This window comes from Platalea leucorodia (genome assembly GCF_965183815.1).
Source record: "Platalea leucorodia genome assembly, chromosome: 4".
NCBI classification, from domain to species: domain Eukaryota; kingdom Metazoa; phylum Chordata; class Aves; order Pelecaniformes; family Threskiornithidae; genus Platalea; species Platalea leucorodia.
In genome coordinates this window covers 89,496,883-89,520,337 of record NC_138826.1, presented here as the reverse complement: position 1 = coordinate 89,520,337, position 23,455 = coordinate 89,496,883, and the positions used below count along the sequence as shown (strand labels likewise).

Sequence of the window (23,455 nt, the reverse complement as noted above, 5' to 3'; positions counted from 1 at the left end):
AGAGTAACGTCTGAGCCATACAGACGAAAGGGCAAAGAAGAGCACGGTCTGGGGGAACACGACCCGTACTACCCTGCTGCTGGCCTCACCTGCACGGTTGGCTCTGAGGAACACAGCTCTGAGACACATACAGCTCTCTGGAGAAGGGAGGAGTTGGAGAGACAGCAGAGGAAGGAAAAACAGAAGGCAGAAAGAAGAGCTAGAAGCTAAAAATACTTAAAAAAAAATAAAGAGAGTTTGAAAGACAGCGAGGGAATGAGAACCCAGGGAGGAAGAACCCCTGCTCCCTGCCTTCCCCTCCTCAAAAAAGCATGCCACGAGAAATTTAAAAAAGTTTAAATCTTAATCTCATTCTGTGATTTAGAAATTGTTTTGGAGTGCTCCATGCCTACTCATCTATTAGCATCAGGCTTTTCTTTTCTTGCGGATTTTTTTTCTGTTGAGTTTGAGGAGCACATTTCTTCCCTTTGTGAGAAAAGAGACTTTCGTAAATAAACTAATGGCAAATAAACAAAAATTTATTTAAATTGAGGTACACTTTTTGACACACCTTTGCTACTGTTTTGCCGCTGTTTTTTTAAATATTTTTTCTTTAGCATTTCAGGACACACTCATTCATTTTAGATTTCGAAGTACCTGAAATCTGCTATAAATACTTTCAATTACACTTTGACACTTAGTCAACTGTCACAAGAACCACCTGTATAGAGAATTCTGTTCAGTAGGTCTCCGAGCAGCTGTCCATTTACATTTGAATCTGTTCAGTTACACCAATCATGTCTGGATAAGACACGGTAGTTGTGTGAGAATCTTGATATAGATATGTGATGTCACTGTAAAATAAGCAATGTGAATGTGTAAAAGAAAACCATGGAATAAGAATCCCACTCAGACTAAAATCTGTACCAGCTACCATGGCATGCAATACCTAAGAGAGCAAAGACGGGTGGAGACTGAAATCCACATTTCAGTGACAGCAGCAGAAACTGTGTACCAATTTCAACGGAAGTGGAAGCTGTCCTAGAAAAAGATTAAGTCCACAAGGTGAAGAGGAGTGTGATGGAGGCAGCACACAGAGGACAAACCCACAAGTCTTTAAAAGTGTGGGAGAAGTTACTACTACTTCTACATGGCTCTAACTCATGCCCCTCTTCTATGGTCTGTTGGTAATTTCTCTGCAGGGTTATTAATGAGAGGGAGTCTTCCAAATGAGGGGAAGAAGGTGAAGGAGGGATCCTAGGTGCCATGAACACTTAAAAGACAGACCCCCTCTTGCACAGAAGAAAACACAAACTTCCTTCTACAGGCATTTTTCCTGTCAATCTTCTGCCAAGTGTAGTCGTGGTTTGCTCTTCATAACATACCTGGTTTGCTCAGTTTTGCAAAGCAACTGTCTGTCAGGTGTCCCTTTGGATGTACAGCCCATAGACAGTTTGGCCAGCCTCTGTCTAAGATGGACCAACTATGTGTAGCAAATCCTACCTCACCACCTGTGGGGACCTAACCACAACATCCTGCTGAGCAGTGGCCTTCACTTTGCTGGATCAAAATTTACTTCTGAAAGCCAATTTGCGCAAGGTGCTAAATGCACCTGTCTTTGCTTTGTACTGATCATACTGAGAAGACACTTTCTCTTTGCTTTCAAAAGCAATTAAATGAAAGGAGCATTCTAGTGCAATTCTAAACACCATTTCAACAGTTGCACTTGATTTTAAATAATAAAGTGCGGCAGGCCGTGCCTTTTTGCTGTGAGATTGTATAGAGCTTAAGACAAGTAAATCTACAGTTCATGCTTTTGTGTAATGCCTAATATAAATCCCAGCAGGAATGGTAGTTATAATTGTCTAACTTCCTTTGCCACTAGAATGCACAACAGAACTCGCTTTATTATCTCCAGGTCAAAATTCTGCTCTTATGGAATCCATAATAGGGAAGATCCAGGAATATTAACAGATGCAGCTGTGCAAAATTATAACAGCTCCATTACTTCCACTGGGCTGATCAGACGTGGCTCCTCCATCAGCCATCCAGCACAGTGTGTAAAGTACTACTCACCTTTAAGCATGTGAACAGTCATACTGAAGTCAAGTTTGTAAGTTTACGGATAAAGCATGCACTTCACCACTCTGCTGGAGAACTGAGGCCTACGGATCCATGCTTTGCTAACCATGATTCCTATCTTAGAAGAAGAGAAAATCTCAATACGTTGATAAGAGAAAGATCAACCCTTATATGGCTGCACCTGAGGGGAAATTGCCTTTCCAGAAAATTGAAGACCTCATTTTGCAGTGCAGCTCCTGCAGGCAATATAGCCACTGAGAAAATTCAAAACTTTACATACCATTAAAATTCTTTTTAATGTGACACTTTCTGATTAGCATTAGCATAAATCAGCCATGTTTAGAAAAAACATATCACTAAAATTTAAATGCAAAAGAATAACCCTAGGTTCTAAAAATCCTGAAAATACACAAGACTCTGCAATAGGCTCATTGCTAATACCGGAATTATCTTCATCTTTGCGGATCTTTAACTTTACAAGGTCCTCACAGTGCTGAAGGATCTGAACAGCATCTTCCATTGAGCAATTGTCAAGTCGAATGTTATCTATTGCAAGCAACTTATCACCCAGTTCGAGCGTCCCGGTTCTGTGAACAAGCAAACAAGCTTACATGAAAGTCTAGTAACATTAAAGCAAGGTACCTTAGAAGGCACGAACACTGTTACAGAAACAAGATAGATTTTTTAGAACAATTATTTCTTAATACGCTGGACATTTCATTTGTCACTGCTGTTTACAAAATAAAAGCACAAGTCTCTTACAAGCTCCCTCTGTTTAACTGGAGTCTGGCTGGCTACACAATGGAAACAGATTTTTACTGGGAGCTTGAATGTCTTACCTGTGAGCAACACTTCCCTTCTTGATATCAGAAATAACCAGAGGGTCCCCTGGTTTTCTGCTGGATGGAGCTGTAATAAAGAATACATACAAGTGTCTGTTTTTTATTTCTAAAGATGCAGATGGGCTAATTCTGTCCACAAATCAATATTTCATACACGTTATTTACCTGTATTATATTTTTCTCCTTTTTCTAAATTATATGTGCATGAATACAAACAAGCAGCAGCAGCATATTAGTAAGACCGCGTACTCTACTTCTCAAAAACTAGAAAATGCAAAAATTAAGGTGACTGATGCAAAGTGAATTTAACCTGGTATGTCTGAATTCTGGGTTAGGCCAGGACTGAACCACGCGAAGACATCACACTACAGCTCCAGTGATCTATCATAAAATGCTATGTAGCTACAACACATAAGGAAGACTTTCTGTTAGTAGAAGCACAACTGTTCAGCGCAACTACTAATGCTGATCTTTTGCCAGAATATTTCTATCAGTCGTAAACCATGTTTTATTATATCCCTGACCAACAGAGCTGCTCTGGCAAAATATCTAGAGTGGGCTAGCCCACGTTCTTTACACCCACTCCTGTCTCATCCAGTGCTTAAGGCAGAGGTATGAAGATAATGCTTTCTGAGTGAGAACGAGGAATCTGCTTCACAATAAATGAGATGCAGTGGACAGTGGCCATGCATACCATTGGGCTGATACACAGTTATCACATCTGCCCAGATGTAGCTTACATCACATGGATGCTTGCTTCACCGTGACTCGCTGCTTCCTCTGAAGTAAACATGTGCCTCTCTTGATGAGTAAACTCGCTCCTCTATACTGCTGCTGGGCCTTAAGCATTGTGGACTTTTCCCCACTTTGTACTGAGGATACCTACTAGAAGCCCTGCAATGCCAGCAATGGTCAAATGAGTAAAACCCCCACCAGTCCTCTCCTTGCACACCTAACTCATCTCTTCTTGGAGGTATCTGACGTAATTTTCAATTTTCTATCTGCCCATCATGGTTAAAAGGATGCTCTGCTCTACAATGCCAGTCACTGCAATTCTTTACTGACTTGTGCAAAAGTATTTGACAAGTTTCCCTTGGCCAGGAAATTTGCTTAGCAATTTTGCTTCACTTTTGGTTGCATAGGAAGCAGTTAGCTACCCCAGAGGACGAAGACGATGATTACTGACTGCTTCCAGAGGACTGTTTCTTGGAGCAGCTTCACCGAATGCATTGTTTTGCAGCGTTTGTCCATTTGCTGACAGAAGACTGCACTGAAGATCTGATATGGTAAGCAGTGGGCTCAGAACTTGAGGGTGACGGAAGATACATTTTTAGACAACGGTGTGGCACCTGCTCCCTGCCATCGGGAAGCATACCACCCACAGCTGCTCTGGCCAGGAGGTAGTCCATGTGGTGAACGCACACTGACTTTTGGAACTGTTGTTAACAAAGAGTGTGCTAATGTTAAAACATCGCCACGTGGTATAAGGCTCTCAGTTCTTCTGAAAGCGCTAATGGTGTTTGCACACGTAGGGCTCTTCAATTGCCCCAAGCCATTTCTGCTCTGTGTACTGAGGCCACTGCATTCATTCACAGAAGGTACTTTTCCATTCGGCTCCAATGCCTAAGTGACAATCACCCAAAAGAGCTACACATATTGGAGGATCCCCTACAAAATCCTGGTGTCAGTTACTTTAGCAGCTCATGATTCTTCTCTTTGATGGAAAATGACAGATCTTCACCTACAGCAACTACAAGGTGTATTAATAATGACATTGCCAACACAATATTCTAACAGATCTTGTTAACCTTGGCTGCCCTGGCTGAGAAAGCCTTCGAATGTTCAAAGGAACTGTTTAAGAACTGCTAAATAGCCATATTTCAAATGCAGTGTCTTGAAGACAGACATACAAGGACTTTCAAGAATTTTTAGAAACTTGTCTAAAACAGCACACTTTCAGGAAATGCCTATGTTGCAATTTAGAGAACAGCAATTAACTTTTTGCAAGATGTGTAATTTTCATAGCTTGTTTTTCATACTTTCACACCATGGGTCAACTATATCTTCTATGACAGTTCCATGATTTACTTGAATTCTTTGGGTTTGTTTCACCAATTAGCATCTTGTTAAAATAATAAAGTATCACTTTGGCGAACCTTTTTTTTTTAATTCTACATTTTTACCCTCTGGGTTGCCTTATAAATCTCTGAGGTTATATGCCACCCACCGTACAATATCTGCAGTTTGAGATTTGAGTCTTGAGATATTTTTTATGAAACTGCATTATAAAAATTACCAGTATTAAAGAAAACAATCCATTATTGTTCCAAAAAGAAGAGAGAAGGAACCAAAACAGGGGAAAGGCCACAGCTCAAAGTGTGAAGCCACAGAGTACCTGTGGATGCAAAGGGTACGATATTGCACACAAAGTTATTACAGTTTCAAACTGATTAAGTGTGAACCAGTGGTATTTTGTCAGTTATCCTGGGCTATTAATTGTGTCTGGTGGATGAAAGCCTTTTTGTAAGCAGCAAACACAGCTCAGCGTGAAATGAATCCCCTCATGCTGACAAGCCCTTAATAAGCAGCTACACCACACTTTGTTTTATTCTTGTTCAATGCTCATGACATACTTACTACAAACTATTCAAGTTGTGTTGCAGAGATAAAATCATTAATTTCCTCCTGAACTTTTGTACTGCACATCACCACAGCCTAAGATTGCCTCCCAAACACTAGCGAACAGATGCTGTTCCTAGCAAAAAGATTGCGTACTATTATCCTGATTTTACAGATGAGGAAAGGAAACAGGAACATTTAGGTCAAAGTATGACAATTTTCAGTGAGCAATTTGAGATATCCATGCCTTTATTTCTCACAATAGTTTGTAGGATATAACAGCTTCTATGTCCAAAGCACAACTACGGGCATTTTCAGCAACAGCTACAGATGCTCACTGTTTCTGCAAGTGTGACCCCAGGATCTCAACGGTTTCCACAGAAAATCAGGCAGCCACCTGCAGAAAATGCCCCCCTCTCTGCCCCCAGTGAAATGACTCGTCTCAGCACAACTCTATTACAGAGAAAAGCAAAAAAACCCTAATTTCTCCAGGATAGCATTAAACCATCTTGACCATGAGATCACCTCCTTTTTCTTGCTGCAATCCTCCACCTCATTCATTATGCAGCCTCCATCCCCTTTGATACACACCACTGTTTCATCTCTCCCCAGAGAGCAGAGAAGCAAGAGTTCCAGTGAGAAAGTAATATTTGACCACTTAATTAAAAAAGATACCCTCATGAATAAACGCAAGTTTGAAGTCACACTGTACAGCTTTAAGTCTCCATTTTTATGTTTCATTTCAGAATTATTTTTGTTTTTAAGAAGCAATTAAAACCAAAGCACCTTACCACTCACCCATGTCCAGCCTTCTTGTTCAAGTCCCAGCTTCCCCTACCCTGATCACACCTCAGCCTCTCCCCTCGTCTGCTGTCTCCCTGTTATGGCTCTCCACTCATTTTCTCTCCTTGTCCCATTCTGCTTGTCCGCTGAAGATCTCATCTTTTCTCCACCCTGGTCCAGCTGTTAGTCTACCTAGTGTTGAGCTTTTGTAACGACCTTACACAATCTGTATGATGAACTACAAGTGGACTGAAGAGTGCATAAAGTTGTACAGATACTAAATTTAGTGTTGCAGCTGGCAGGCTGATCTTTAGCAAGTTGTTTGTTCTCTCTCTTTAAATTACTCTATGATCCTAGGTCTCTGTCCCAGGCCTCTCACCCTTCTTCTACTAGTAAAGACACACTTCCCCTGCCTATCCCCCACCACTTGAAAGCAAGTTCAGTGAAGTGCTGTCAGTTTTGTAGATCAGCTGTTCCATTAGGTTAAAAAAAACGCCTCTAACAACCTTCCTTTCTTATTTCACTGCTAACCCAAAGAAAAAAAAAAAATATGTGACTTAAACAGATTTTGGAGTGGACATCTCACCTACCACCCAGCCTACCACTCACTCCTCCTAGCCTGGCTTCAAGTTTTGGAGTTTGATCAAACTCTGAACAAACTGAACAAGCAGAGGAAAATGCTCATGGGATGGAAAAATGTTTTTTATACAAAGTCAGTCCACTTATCCACAATGCTGGTTAACAGCTACTACACTTTTTAAAAATAGTGTGATTATTAAATAGACGAAAGAGGTTTTTAAAATTAGACTGATGTAGCTCTTTTGTTCCTTAAGTACTGGTTCATGTGGAGCAGCCGAGAAACCTGCTGATTCTTCAGGCCCTGTCTGGAAAATAATTACTTGTAACATTGCAAAATGAAGTTGAGTTTGCTAGGTTAAATCCCAAAATATAGAGAAACATGCTTTAGAGAGTAAATTCTCATAGTCGATGCTAAATATCTGTAGATATTTACAAAGCTTGTTTCTGATGAAATACGAAAGCAAAAAAGCAGACTGTAGCATAGCTGCTAGTCAAAATGACTTAGGAAAACTGATGATAGTTTGGGTGAGATTCTGATATTCCTACCAGCTTTGCAGCTTCTTATTCCTTGAGTAATCCCATTAGCTTCAGAGAGATTATTTATGAAGCAAGGTGCTGCAGTTCATTATCAGTAAGTATATCAGAATCTTACTTAAGAAAGAAAGAAAAGGAAAAAAAAAGAGCTGTTAACTACAATTACCAGACTGTACTAGTAAGACATTTTCTCGGACATCATTCAATGTATTTAAAAAATATTAGTGTATGATAAAGTAGCCAGTGGCACAAAAATTTATCTTTAAAAAAAAAAATCTATATTCCATTACGTGGTCTAAAATCAATGTCACTGGCAAATAAATTGAAACAGATTTGAACACTACTAGATCTACTTGAAAGCCATCCTTCTTCTAGGGAATGATTCTGTTATAAAAGCATAAGCACACACACATGGACATTGCTGTGCCATGCTTTATTTGGATGATGTAATTTTAAGAACAAAGACATTCTAATTGCTCCAACCAGGTAACTGGGTGTGAAAAAGATGGTACCTGAAGCATGAAATATATAGCCACTTATATTTGCGAACTATGAAATATGGTCTTTATTGAGTGTAAGTAGCTATTAATGGGAAGATTAGGCAGATATTGCAGAGATAAGAGACGGATGATAGAAGCCCAGTATGTGTGTGAAGGCAGCAATGGGTAAGGCCAGTGCACTGCGAGGTAACCGATATGCACTATCCAAAACTCAGTGCCCTGGATTATCATTAACAATGATGCTCATGAAACTTTCTTCTGTCTTACTTTCTAGGGGTTTCTGCTATCTAAGGGGACTTTGAGTTTTGTTTTTGTTTTTTTTTTCCTTGTATTAATAAATCTGAAACTAAGAGAACCTTAGTCCTTTCCCCTATTACATGTCATGTTTTTCAAAGACCATGAATTAGCTTAACTGTCGTTACTGTTGTGTGTCACCTCAGATACGCCTTCAAGTACCTGGCTGTAACTCCATGCAGGCACACTTGGTGTTTATACCAAGGAAAACAACACAAAGAAAGAGAAATAAATTCCTCTTCCAGGACGTCTGCCTCCTAACAGCTGACTTAGAAGAACTTTTGGACTTAAAAATAGGCATATGTTGGGGTGCCAACATGAGGTGAGGCTTACATTTCCCTTCTGACAAAAAATGTCTGCCTTGTCTGTCAGGTCAGGTCATTTCCTGACTTTCTCATCCAAATCTCAAACTAAACTGGAGATATGGAAAGCAAGTTTCCCTGTTATGTTTTTATAGAGACAGCACTTTCTCACTCACCATTAAGTCCACTACCTTGAGAAGAGAGAGGATGAAACATGTCTCTAGCACTTAAAGAGATCAAGCCTAAAAGTGAATAAACCTGATTTCCTCTATTACCCCTGTTTAAGCCTGGTTCTACCAACTCTGCTGAGTTTCCTTTAGTATTTGTTTTTTAAAAGAAATCATACAGCTTTCTGACAATACCAGTAATAAATGGCATGCTAACTTGCTAAAGTGCCCTGACAAAAATTTGACAAAATGAACATAAACTGCTTATATTCTTCAAATCACACTGCCTCATTTAGGAGTTAATTAGGTAGAACAGAGCAAAGCACTAAAAAGCAAGCATGAAATGCAGCAGTTCAAGACTTCTATGAAGCAAATTTACAAACTTTCAGTTATTAGTATAAATCCTTCAAAATAAAATAAATAATTAATCCTGGACACGTTTCATATGCATTAAATACTATTAATAAGTGGGATTATTATATATAACAGATCACTTAATATAAATATTAAAGATACTGCAGTATACTCAGAAGACTAGAGCTAATACCAACCAGGTGTCACTCTGATTATATAAAGCACTAATTTTATAAAGCACTAACTTTTGGAATTAAGTTCCAAGTCAGGAAGGTATGCAAAGTTTGGAAAAGGAGTGCTAAATACTAAATCCCATGAGCATTAGCTTTCCATGCAAAGTTAATTCCTACAGACAGAAAAAAAGTACAAGATGTCTGAATTCCAAAAAGCAGCGCAAATCAAATTACTAGGAAGATCGTATTTTTACAGTAATCCTACAAACCATTACCGATCCTAAGAATAACGTTTGAACAGAACAGCCTCTGTCCAGGTTTTCTCATTACTCAATATTTTCATTTGCACAAATACATGTAGACCTATGATTTTGCTTCAAGCATCACATCACATCTTACAGAGTCTAACAATTACTCAATCAAGTGTGCAATGGAAGCAAACAGGCCTGCAGTGTCTCTCATTTGTTCCTCAGATCTAATTCTTAGCACCGAGTTCCCTGCTGTACTTTTGATTAACCTTCTTCCACTGTGCTGGTAAAAGCTTTGAGAATAGAAGTCAAAGCACAATCTTCCCGCAAGACACATCAATAATTCCAAAGAAAGACTAATAGTCTAAGAAAGGCCACAACCATAAAGGAATGTTAATTCTGGTGAGACCAGATTCTGCACTGTCATTAAGTACATTAAACACAAGCCCATTAACTTTGATATGGATTGTTCTTCCTTCCATCAAGGACTGAACTCAGTATGCTGGAGTTTACCTGGTCAAAATTCAGTCCTAACATAGCATTTACCATCTGCTCCCAAAATAAATAAGTATAGAAACACTTTGATTTCAAATAACAGTAACAAATACTTTTTGAGAAATAGACTAATGCACACCCTTGTTATCTTCTTTAGCAATCTCTGAAATCCCTAGTGAAAGGTGATTTTGCTACATGACCTGCACGTTTAGGACTGCCCACTAGTTTTACAGATTGAGGATGTATCTTCAGACACTGGGTTCTGAAGCAGAAAATAACCCCAATGTATGTGGATCCTCATGCCTGTAAGAACCCTTGAGTTCAGTGGGGTTCTGTTCAAGAAGCCTGTGAGAGACCACAACAGACTTTGCTTTAAACTTCCCAGCTATGGAAATACTTTTGCATGGGCCTAATTCTACTGACTTCTTTTTTTTCTTTCTTTTTTTTTTTTAAATAATTTTAATGGGAGTTAAATATGTGCTACACATGAAGGAATAGGTCACGCTTTAGGCCTGGCAAACTTCTGGCTTCTTTAACCACTAGAAGGGGAGTATAAATCTGTTACAGAATGGTGTTTCATCAGAGACAGAGCACTGCTAATCAGCCCTTCCTAGAAAAAGGAAAAAGAAGTTTATACCAAAACAAACATGAGTCTATAGCTACAGGACCTACTATCTGCAGATTACCCCATAAACGTAGTCTTAAAAATAAGTACTTTCACTTACAACTTATGGTGATGCCAAGTTCCACATTATGCTTCTTTGGTAGTTTTACATGAAATGTTCCACTGCTTGGTATAACTGATTCTATAAAACAATATTTAAAATGTTAGATAATTTATAAGGCACAACAATTCCAAGTTCATGGAACTATATGTGTAAATTGATGAAATCACATCAGCATCACAAGCCATGGATGAAACACGGGTGCTGAAGTGAAGGAAGTAGGACATATGAAGTATGATTTATAACTCAACTGGTAATTTCACGGTAACTCAATTTTTTTTAAGGTTTAACTGAATTTATGGAGATTGCATGGGCCAGCAGCCAGCTGAGACTGCAGGTTTTTAGCTCGTATGCAAGTTCCGCGAGCACATGTGAAAATTTTAGTGCTGGCAGATAACTTTTAATTAAAAGAACAGGAGATCAAGTCTTAAGGATTTCAGGCCTTTGTTGCTGTAGGTCTAACACATCTTTAACTGTCCACTAAGGTAACTGCCATGGATTTTGCATCTCCTGGGAAGAAAAGGAATCAAAGCATCACTAATGGAGAAGCACCTGGAGCTGACTGAGGCAAAAAACACTTGAACACACAGCATTGTATTTGAATCCTGACTTTTGGCATCACTGCTAGCAAAAGTTTGCACCTTGGCCTGAAATGGAGCGACTGCAATTATAGCTATGGAAACATATAAACATATATGTGGCAGAGGAGTCTAACCATGAGTATGAGTCTGCTGTCATGAAGTAAGTGGAAAGAGCACAAACAAGTCCAGGGACTGAAATACATGTGACTTCAGGTGTATTTAAATGACTTTCTCATTATTCAGTTTTCTTATTTTTTAATATTTCGTTTCCTATGTATATGAATGTACCTATTGTATTTGGCTTTTTTTTTTTTTTTTAACATTATACTAGATGCGTGCATACTAAAAGATTATACAGAATTACTCTAGGAACCTTTAGCCTGCTTTTGACATCGTGATTTATAATACCATTAAGAATAATTATGCTATGCAAAATACAGCACATCCAACATTACAATGACTTCAAAGGAGCTACTGTCAGATGAACACAGAAGTCTTAAAAATTTTTTACTATTTACGTAGCGGGGTAGTGCACATACATAATGTGTACTTGTTTGCTTTACACATTTTGTGATTTTATAGGTGTATTCTGTATGCTCCAACACATTACAGAAGCAAGGAAAGCCATTAGTAATAATAAAGACTCACCAGCAACATTAACAATGATTTTTCTGGCTTTTATTAATTCAGTTTCTATTATTTTATTTAGATTGTTGGTTTGAGACACTGTAAGTGAAACTCTTTGGAGTTTTCTGCTTATCCACCCTTTTATAATACTTTTCTGTCTAGTGAAACATTTCATTAGCTGACCTGTAGAGGATTTGGCTTGGCTCAGCAGAATATTTCTATCTCAGAGCAGAAAAATGTCCGGAAATAACTCAGAGGAGGGACCGCCATCAGATCTTACTACAAGACTTGTCATTTCTATTTGTGTTCTGAAGCATGCTGCAGGGCTACGTGAAATGAGAAAGCCGTATAAAAAGATACAAGTTTCAAATAGGTCACCTGAAAACTGAATGGTGTATGTGAGAAGAAAGTCTACACTTCAGATGCCTAACAGTCGTGATGTGCTTGGGATTTACTCCTTCACTTTTCTTGCAAGACAGAATAACAGTACATTCGTACCTGCAACATCAAATTCTATTTCCAAAGTGACCTTGTTGGTGATAGAGGAGTCTCTGAGCAGTTGATTGGCCTCATCGAATGTGCTGTCTTCTGTCGGGATACCATTTATTGCCACTATTCTGTCTCCTATTTGCAGCACCCCACACCTTGGTACACAATGATACAAAACAATCATCAGATGTGCATGTTACCAGAACCAGCAATATCAAACACATTGAACCTAACCTTGAAGAAGCGTGGCATAGCAGCTCAACACTCTACCCAGGCACAGAGAGGGACAGAAGCTGCTGCACCAAGACGCTATCAAGCACTCCCAGCATGGGCCGTGCTCTCTAGGTGCTGGGACCCAGGAAGAGAGGCACAGCCTTCATGCCTCCACCCCACCCATGGACATCACCCGTGCCTCTGACCCTGGGCTGCAGGTGTTGTAGCTCTGCAATGGCAGCTAGTACGCGCCTGTGCAACTACTGTTGTTCTCATGCCATCATTAAAGACATACATAAGCATAAAAATGCAATTGAAATGCTGCAATGAAACAATTAGTCAGTCAAAACTCTGGTATTCCCTAAGATCTGGTTCTGTACCAAAACTGAACAGAGCTGGATATGGCCTCCCCCCATGGCACACTGAATTATTACTCTTTTGACTTCAGCGATGCTTCTGATTTTTATGTTCCTTTTGCATGAATACAGCTTCCAGTCTCCTGCAGGAGGACTCTGGATGATAAAAACACTGGTGCTTGTCATTCTTCTTATAGCTGATCAAGCAGATGAAATACCATTGTCAGGACAGGCAGTTTATTACTTGCCACACTTCCATTGAGCAAGGCCCTGCAATTTATCACAAATTGAAAGCAACGAGCCCAAAGTACCCCGAGGAATGCTCACCAAAACGTACTTAGCAGTCAACTGAAAGAACCTCACCTTTCCGCCGGACTGTCAGACTCAATATAGGAAATGAGAGGTGGAGAAGACAAGGTCTCGGTAGCGAACACGCTACCCTGGAGCTGGATCCCAAACCCTACTATGGGGTCAGCTGTCAGCACTACTTCTGTGGTTTCTGTGTGGACGACCTGCCCAGCCAAACCAACAGTGCTAGAGGCTAAAGACACTATAAAACAGAGCAGACCAGGAGGAAAGACATTCATACACAGCAGAAATTTCATTGCTCTTTGAGAAAATTGATCTGTACAATAAACCTAGTCAACAAAACATCTCTTTTAAAGTCAATTTAGGCTAAAGTTTATAAATTATGTATAAACAGTTATAACATATAAGAGAATAGAAAACATCTGGCTGTACGTTAGAATGCAAAAAGATAGTTCTTGTACTGAATAAAATAAATGTGTTTGACACCCCCACCCCCAAAATCTCACAGCATCCTTGAATTCTGTTTGCATTAGGTTTGAGGCGTGGATGAGCAGAATTTTCACAGGAGCTAAGGGAATTAGAGGCAGAAGCCCAGCTGTTATTCAGGCCGATTCCCATGAGCTCTTTTGAACATCTCAAAGCAATGCATTGTTGTTAGCAACAAAGCACATGCCCCAGGCTTGCTTGCAAGAAATAAGGATGCCTTCCTCTTGTACATGTTTACTACACGTGGGCAATCTGTCAGGCTAACTAGGTAGTGTAAGTTGAACAAACCCCCGTATTTTAGCAACCAGTGTATCTCAAGAGATTGTGAGAAAAAAAAGTTCTTTGGGGTCTCTCAAAGGAACTGGGGGACCCTTCTGTGAGAAACACAGGCAGCTACTTCTGTACTCCTGATTTACTCCTTCTCTCTATTCTCGCTCTTGTTCTGAATAGGCTGCATTACAGAACAAATCAAAATACAAACAATATTGAGATTCAATGCAATATGAAAGGAGGAGACTGCACCTTCGGTTCTTTGATCTCTGCCTAAATGTCTACTGTATCATTGCTCGAATTCGCCCAGTGACAAACTACTGCCTTCATTATGTCATACACAGAAAGCTAGTTTTTCAACTCCCGTTCAGACCAGTAAAGTAATGATAATCCTCCAGTGCCGAGGATTCTGAATAGTTTTGTGTTATAAATCTACGCCGTTACCTCTCCACCTCTAATTCCCTTCAAGACCCGTTTCTGCCTGCAGTAGCTACTAAGAATTAGATAAAAGTTCATGGTTTATCTGAGGGATTGTTTAACTGTTGTGGGTTCTTTTCTTAGGTGTGGGAAAAACTAGCTCTTGCTTTTACATTATAGATAATATTAGCGCAGCTGTACAAAGGTATCAGAGGTTATATCAGTATTTCTCACACTTTGGGGCTACAAGCATTAGACTTTTGCTCTGAAGTAGTTAGTATAAAATCTGATTAATGCAGCACCATTGGCAATGACAGTTCTGTTGCAAAAGTTTCACTTGCCAAAAACCTCATGAGTTTCTCCTTTCTCCCAGCAAAGCTCCTTTCAACTCTGAAACAGTCTTTTCTAAATTGCTGTGAATTCTCACTCATATCTTGCTTTAATTCTCCTTTGTAAGAATTGTGTATTATTTCAGTTACTCAATAGCTTCCTTCTTACCGTTTCTTTTATCTGCACTCAGTAAGACATGCTCATACCCAAATGCAAATACTAATAATCTGTTCTTAGAAATGGCCACCAGCTTTAGCATTTACTGCATGTGAGAAATAGGTTTCTCCATCTCTCAGCACTGCAAAGGCTAAAATATGACTAAACCAGATAAATTCAGAGTTAATATAATACCAGATCCCCTAACGCACCTTCTAGAAATCTCTCAATTTAGGGCAACCAAGCTCAGAAAAGTTCCATTTCCCTTTTCTTTAAGGTCATATAACAATTACTTGTTAGCTGTGTTTTTGTCTCCCATCACTTATGTGTCCATTCCCCCTGTGCAGCAGGCATCTAGCTGACTCTGTAACTTTCTTACTCTTTTTCTAATGCCCTACCAAGAACCTAAAGGTCTCACAACATTTATTTCAACTTTTAGGAGAGTGAAGGTTTTAATTCACATTGGAAAATTAAGTTACTATTTGTGGGACTTAAAACTCACCCTGATAAATATTTTGATGATGTGGACACGTAAAAGGGACAATTAGGAACTTCTCCCACTCCCAAAGAAAACAAAACAGAAACAGGAAAAAAAAAGCAGAGATGAAAATACCCTTTCCAAATCAGGTAACACCACCTATCTGCTAAGCCTCTATAAAACGTCACAGGTGCCCAAATGCATGACTTAGAGCATGTTGGGGTTCGTAACTCAACAATAACTGCAGCAAGAAACACTGCATTGACGGATTTGAAGTTTTACAGGCCAGGAAGCAGCCTTATTGATTTAAAAAGGGGGCATGGCTGTATACATAGTTCCAGTGAAGCCTGGTTGCTACTACTAGGGGTACATTTTAGCATACTTGTATAGTTTTTGTCCAACTCTTAGCAACAGTCCTAAGGGCTGGTTTACCATACGCTCTGCAGTTATGTAAATAATAATCTTGAATTTGAAGATTATGTACTTGTTACTTTTATTCCTGCAGCAATATGAGAAGCAGAGCAAGGTGTATTTCAAGGTATGTATATGGATCATTATGCTTGCAGTCTCCTGCTCTGACCCTTGAGAAACTGCAAAACATTCACTGTTCCTCCTGGTAGTAGCTAACTTGGATGTGCTGAGAAAACAGCACCCATGCATGGCTAAGACCCTCTCTAATTTCTACTAGATATGCAGCCCTAGTAACTATCATGTGAATTGGTATAAAATTGTGTCTCACTTTCAAGTACTAATATGGACCTGTTACAAAATACTTCAGGATTTAAACTTTAACCAAATAATAATCTAAGTGTTTCCACAATGAATACCATTCTTTAAAACCAAAAAAGCAGAGGAAGAATAAAAATTGAAAATAAGTGGCATAAATAAAGCACGTGACGGCAGGGCATGCCTTCAATTTTTACAGCCACATGTTTGGAAAGATCTGTTTAACTAATGCAATGATTGTAAAATCATGGCCATAAAAGTCTTGTAACCCCCTGTACCACCACACTTCATCATCATGAATTTTGGCATGATCACATTAAGTTATGCAGGTTTTCCTAAATAATTGGCAATGTAAACTTCATAGCACCCTTCAGCAATACATCCTTTTCTTCCCAAATGACATCCTAAAAGATTTATTAAAAGTTACATTAATAAAACCCTCAAACGATCCAATTGGATTTAAGAAAAAAAAATCCCACTAAAACTAAGAGAGTGTGCTGTTCCTTTTCTATGAAAAGGACAGCAGTTGATGCTACCTCGTTCTCATGAGTCTCCCACAAAGGGAGAGGAGCAAGGTTTTCCAAGTCGTGTTGATGGATGGTGGAAGGGTACAGGACCAGTCAGTCTCTATCACGGTCACCTGTAGCACACTCAGTCCAGTGTGGGTCTCAAGTTGGCTGTTTACTGCAGTCACAACTATGGGTGTAAGTCTAGCAACAGGAGTAAGGAACTCTGCGTGGGCTGAAAAGCAAGCTCACAGAAAGGGCAAGCAAGCCTGGCTGGGCAGCCAATTCCTCCAAAGCCAGCTCTGATTCAGGGTCGCTGATGTAGTCACTGCTTGTAGTGAGGCACAGACTCACTCAGTGATGGGGCCAGTTCCACGTATTTTGTAACGCTTTATATCCAGACCTCACAGTGCAAATGCATAATAAACAACCCCACAACAAAGCCTCATCCTAATTCCTCCTAGCTAGAGATTTGTTTAATCACAGCAGCCTGTCATCTCCAGGGCCTTCTGACTTGAGGAATCTTTCGGGTGGGCTACAGTGCTTATGTGACTGTCCCACTTAAATTTAATGTCACTGGCCTTGTTTTGAGCCTTTGCAGGATAGCAAACTGCAGGGCAAGGCTTCCTTGAAGGAAAAATATCTGAAAAATATAATAAGGCAAGTGACAGCTGTCTCCAAGATCCATAATAGGATTAGCTTTCAGGATTAACAGTCCTTTGTTGCATGGAACAGCTATAATATAGCACAATCGAAGAACTATTTTTTGCATCCAGCATTATTTTACTATTCAAATCAATTAGTATTAGTGTAACATTACTACTGTTTCTTGTGTGCATGTGAGGACATGTAAGAGCTTGAACCCCTACTTATACCACAGCATGGATGGACAGACTATCTCCCCGTCACCCAAAAGAATGCATTAGAAGCTAACAGGTCAACAGATGAGTTGTGAAAAATGGCTCATCGGATTAAAAATCAAAAATGCACTTACAGGCAAACGTTATGTAAAAATATTTGCTTTACAAAAGAAATAAGAACAAGCAAGCAACAAAAAACTGCAAGAAAGCAAAACCTCAGTTCCTCTCTCAAATGTTTCCTCACAACTCCATAGTGACTGGCCTTAGTTGGAGGCTGCTGGTTTGCTCTGATTTTGCTATGACCACGGGAAATCGTTAATACAGGGCAGCAGCACTGTAATGCGCAGCAGCTCAGTTTTTCCAGAGTGGACTTGTGAGCACTATTAGCCGGAGCAAATGATTTACAGAGCAGTTCTCACTTCCCCGCTCTGGAGGAACTGAGCTGCCGAGGATCACACGAAGATGGACAAGCCAAAAGGAGAGGCGGCATTTAGATGGCGTCTGGGAAACAACATGCTGATATGGGCATACTCTCTCCGGCCCAGTGAATACTTAGCAATACGCAAAGTGGAACAGCCTGAAATATATCCACCCTGGCTTGGGAAATTACTGACTCACAGGAAATCCACGCTTTGAATCCCAGAGAGAGGTCAGAAACAAGGCTATTTAGTCTTCACTGTTATTTGTTGCTCTCCCTCACAAAAATGACTGTACAGGTTATGGTGTAGATGTAAACATTAAAACTACCTATGAGGTACTGTGGCAAACTCTTCTCCTTCCGTAATGTGATAGTTGGCTGAGCTTACTAGCAATCTGGTTTTGACTATTCGGCTATGAATTCTGTTCCCTGATGGAAACGGGAAGAGTCGAAAAAGGAATTTGAAAATCACTCCAGTAACGGTATAACAAACTCTTCCAGAATTGGCTGAAGAAAACATTGCTTTATATATTTCAGATGAGATGGTTAAGCTGCATGGCCTCTACTCATCTCATTTTAGCATTGGACAAATATTTTTATGCTGATGTTTCCCTACATCTAACAGAAACTCCAATTGTTCTCTCTTCTGCCTAGTACACATATTAATTAAGGTACTTTGTACCTTTTTTCTGTATCTACCCCCTCCTCCACCCATTCACTGCACATTTTGAGCAAACGCTGTTACCACCTACAGGAGCTTTTGAAGTCCTTCTTTTTCATCCTCCGCCTCATCATTGTCCCACGCGGGCTGGTGGAGTAGAGGCTGCGAGGTAAGGTCCCCATGTTCAGGGAACTCAGGCTGTATGCACTCATGGAGGTAGGAGAGAAGGATGAAGACACCAAAGCTGCTGTAAGAAATCAAACACTTGGCATACAGCACTCAGTCTTCATGGAAGAGTGCGACACATGCCTGTAACTCACCAACGAATAAAACAGTGTGTGTGATGCACAGTAATGGTTTGTGCATTTCCAATAACAAAGACATTAAACAACATAGGTGACCCTAGGTAAAAGTAAAGTCAGCATTTCATGAAAATACCTGCTGGAAGCTAACAAAGATACTGTAGATAGAAAAAGTACATTCATAGTATACAACTTATTTTAGGCAAAGCATGTTAAATTAAATTTTTCAACACATATCCATGAACCGATGCAGATCAATATGTCTAGATACACTGATTTTAGAAATGCCTTTTTGCAGTAGGTGATTTCTGACAAAAGATTTGTAAGCAATGCTTTGCATTCAAGGCTCGTGCTTTTTATATACTACTCAAATCTAATAGTTTACTCATACGGCTGAAGAGCTGGTTCACTGAGAATTTTCAAGCCTTTTCCTGTCTACAAAGGCTGCCTTGTTACAGAAAGGAAAAGGCGTAAAATGTCAGAAATAACCTTGACATGGCTATGAAAAAGTGTAGCATCCATAAAACTGAAAAGGTTTTAGTGCCTGAAATGGGAAAAGTATGAGTGAAAGAAGAGGGGAGGGAGGAGGAGGAAGAAGAAGAAGAGGAGAGAATATGTCAGCAGGAAAAAGTGTGGAACATTACGAAGGCTTTTTTGAGGAGGCGTTTTCTGGAATTTCAAGGCTGGCATCCTGCAATGGTCAGGGTGGTAGGTGTTATAATGGTGGTAGGTGAGGAGTCTGCTGTGGCTGTTGGCACATGAATCCCAGGTAAGTTGCCTGTTGCTTCTTTGAACCTTCACTGCCCGCATGAAGGGATGATGGAAAAATCAGAAAACAAAAGGACCAGAGAAGAGGGAAAAGTAACTGAATTGCACAAACAAAAAAAAGTAAAAAAAAAAGAAAATAAATTGAAATTAAAATAAAATGAAATAATAAATAACCTGATCTTGTCTTCTTACTAGGGGCTGCTAACTTGAGGAACAGAAATAAGATTTTTTTCTCAGAATAAATGCTTCTGATCGTGTTTTTTTTTGTTTCCTTGTATTTATTTTTAAAAAAATTAGTACTGAATCAATTTCTAATCTCCCTCTGGCTTTAGGAGCTAAGATAGCAAACTTCCTTAGAAAATACTAAGTTACTATATATGACCACTAACTGAAGGTTAATAAGTCTTTCCATGCATTCATCTATATTAAAAAATAAACCCAGATACTATACATAGCACTGCCTAGAATGGAGATGTTTACTTGCCAGTCATTTCAATTTACTGCATTGACATTTTAATTTTGCCACCATCTATTGTTAGCATTATGCTACTCCGTGCAATAAACGACTTCCCTAGGTCAGCAGCACAAAAACTCTATCCTGAAGCCTGGTTAATAAAGAAAAACAAGACCCTGGAGTTCTTATTGATTAGTTGGATGTGCAATTTAATGTTTTTTAAACTTGATCTTCAAAACTTTAAATTGATCATTTTCAATATGACATTAGAGACCATATTTAATTGCTGATTCTAAGTATGGGGAGTCTGGGATATGCCGAAAGTGAAGGCCAGTATTTACCAAGAGAACGGGAAGCACTTCAGCTGATGTGTCAAATACTGAAGGAAAATGATTGAAGTCACCTTTCATTAAATACAGTCTAGTCATCAATTAAATTCAGCATAGCTGTGTCTTTCCTGAACTGTAGAATAACACTTCAAACTGGGAACTATTCACTGAATTTTTCTCTTAAAAACACCAAGGGATTCTCCTGTACTATAAAACTTGTTACTGCCTTTGGCCTGTGAGCTGCATTACCTGTGCCTCTCTGCTACCTGCTATATCCATAATGGCTGCAGACATATACGACCTCATGCTGGACTTTAACAGTAGCCAAAAATCTTGACTGTTTAGCTTGGACCCACACCTTGCGTTCACATCTTACTCCATGAGACAAAATAAGGGGGAAAAGGGTCGCCACTGCAGCAAGCACTGTGCAGTGCCAGAATAAAAGCTACCCTTTTGTTTCACTTTATATTACATGAGTCATTGTCTGAAGAATCTCATATTACATGAGATCTGTTAATTGTCTGACTATATTAACCCTCCTCTGCGTCAAAAGCAATGCCTGTCACTACAACGAGGAGTACACACCAGGGAAGGGAGCGGAAAAGAAGAGTACAGGGGCCCACCACGTCCCCGCGGCCTCGTGGGGCAGTTGGGACTCTGGGGGCCCCGGCACCACCAGGCACCAGCGCCAGCGACCTCAGACACACTGGAAAATCTCACGTCATCCAGAAGAGTCCCAGAAACAGCAGCAGTAGCCTGATATGGCCATATGTACCTTACAGATTTATCATATCTTCTCAGATGAAACTGTCTCTTTGATTACACACACAGACAGCAAGATTTCCGAACTTTAACTATGGTGCAAAAATTAAAATCTGATAAGAACAATGTGGCCAGGTGGATTTTCATTATTTTCAAGTTGCTGTGAGCCTTCTTTAATTAAAAAGACTGCTTCTAGCAGGAAATTATCTGGTAGTCTTTGATTTTTTTTTTTAATGTTTTATTTTCACGCTGAGAGTAGAGATAAAAATGTCCTGCAAAGTGGGAAGGTACACAAATTCAGTTAGCTCAGCTTGTAGAAGGATAATCCCAATTCAACAACAGTTCTGTAAAAGAAAAGCCTATGGTGTGTAACTGTAGTAATTTAGCAGTAATTTGAGCTATTCCAACCCAGGGTTGTGTACAGCGAACATAAAACTAATGGGGCAGCAAGAGAAATGCATGTTAGCAGCACAGTATAAAGGAAAAAAAACATGAAAAAAATCTGATCTTTTATAGTGTTCTCCATTTTATTTTAGGGCTAAAATTTCAATTTATTTTATATACTGACTTTCCTACCCATTTTAAATTCCTAACATGTTCCCATAAGAGTAGTAACTGAGCTCAACAGATACAGCCCTAATGACTCAGCTTATCCCAGACACATAAAGGGAGCTTTTCAAATTCTGCAGCATCTAGGCCATACCACACCTGATGAAAGGCTGTTTCCAAGAGGGTACTTCCTTCCGTAAAGCATGTTACATCTTGAATTGGTCGTGATATTGGAGTAGCACCACCTGGTGAGGGGCTGGGAAGGGCTGTAAACATCCTAGTTATTCTGCCTTACTTAAGAAATCAACTTTATTACCTTAGGGAGATTTCTCCCCAAAAGATGTGCTTATGTAGCTTTTGCAGGTCCTCTTGATATGATTTTGTAACGGCCAGTTCTTAACTCCGGCGTGGCAAGAGCAGCGCTTTCTCTAAGCATCTACACTAGGTCAAGGTGACTCGCACATTAACAGCATCAATTTGTTTTAAATGTTGGTTAAGAAACCAACTGCTTCAAGTAATACAATCGTCTACACCAGTCTTTGGCCCTGGTACTCATCTTCCCAAACCAAACACTCTTCAAAGGTTCTTTAACCAGCCAGAAATTGTGTGACATCTTTGCTTCAAAAAAAATGAAAGATCTGTTTGCAGTGTACTGTCATAAATTAAAAGAATGGAAATACATTGCAAAATTTGGTCTGCTTCTGCAGTATCACTCCCTGCTCCCTCGCCCCTCTAACCGCCTTAAGTAGAAAGGCAAAAGAGGTGCATCGGAATAAGGGAAGAACATGGTATCGCATGGGTTACTCTTTGTTCACCCTGGTCTAGGAGAAACTAGGGTCTCCTCAGCCACTAGTTCAATATTCACCACTCTGACAAACTGACTAGAGCACCACTTATCCAAGGACAGCCTGGATCTTAGGTGGATGTCCAAGAACATGTACCATTACTGACATTTCTAGGCGTCAGAAATCTTGTCATGGTCTAAAGGAGGCAGAAGCATACTACCACAGGCTCAGAAAATGGTACCACTGGTTCATGCAGCAACACAGGTACGTGTTCTCTGTGTATTTGATAACCCTTGTTAATTCTTTGATGTCCATCAACATATAGTATTTTAGACTGAATTTATGAATACTGTGAATTAGCCACTTTCTCAGGATTAGTTAGAAGACAAGACAAGCAGCCTCCATCTTCAAATACTAAGACATTTTAAATATATTCGATTTGAAAATGGAAAGGCATTCTCTTCAAGCATGTTGGTATGAAATAAGTATCATGGTGAAAAAGGGTTAGGATCCAGGGAACTGTTTCCAAACAAACCTTTTTCATAAGCACTGACAATGAACCCATGAAGCAATCTCAGAAGTACTTTAAAAGGTGATGGCAATAAGTAATAATGCCATTAACAAGAGAAAATACAGGGGTTTTTTTGAGGTATTTTAGGGGAGAACAGGTGTTATTAATGAAGTGGTCATAACAGACTATCAAGTCAATATGCTGAAAGAAAGTTGGCTGTGGTCCTTCCTCCCTCCTCTAAATTTAAGAAGCAATTTAGAGATTCATTTACTGAAGTACCTAGTTGCCCCCCCCAATGATTGCAACAGTAGAGTCAACAGGTGTCTTTATGTACATCTACAAGTGGGCAGAGCCGTTTCTCAGTAAAACATTTCCCTCTCTATCCATAGGAATCTCAGAGGGTACATTAAGGTCGAGAAAGCACAGAGCTGCTCAG

General features: G+C 39.6%; 1 protein-coding gene across 11 annotated transcripts in view; it reads right to left on the bottom strand.

Annotated features, from left to right (window-relative positions):
- The window catches only part of GRIP1 (glutamate receptor interacting protein 1), a gene marked incomplete at its 5' end in the record, with an annotated part of 332,803 nt that overhangs the window by 24,875 nt on the left and 284,473 nt on the right, over positions 1-23,455 (bottom strand). For 5 of the 11 annotated variants that reach the window (XM_082308369.1, XM_082308365.1, XM_082308367.1 and 2 more), the window contains 6 exons: positions 2,503-2,648; positions 2,901-2,970; positions 10,677-10,757; positions 12,383-12,528; positions 13,306-13,492; positions 18,651-18,806. In XM_082308369.1, the coding sequence (XP_082164495.1) occupies positions 2,503-2,648; positions 2,901-2,970; positions 10,677-10,757; positions 12,383-12,528; positions 13,306-13,492; positions 18,651-18,806 (786 nt within the window). Of the gene's footprint in view, positions 1-2,502; positions 2,649-2,900; positions 2,971-10,676; positions 10,758-12,382; positions 12,529-13,305; positions 13,493-18,650; positions 18,807-19,505; positions 19,662-23,455 lie in introns of all 11 variants that reach the window. The other 6 variants (XM_082308360.1, XM_082308363.1, XM_082308364.1 and 3 more) reach the window with 2 other exon arrangements.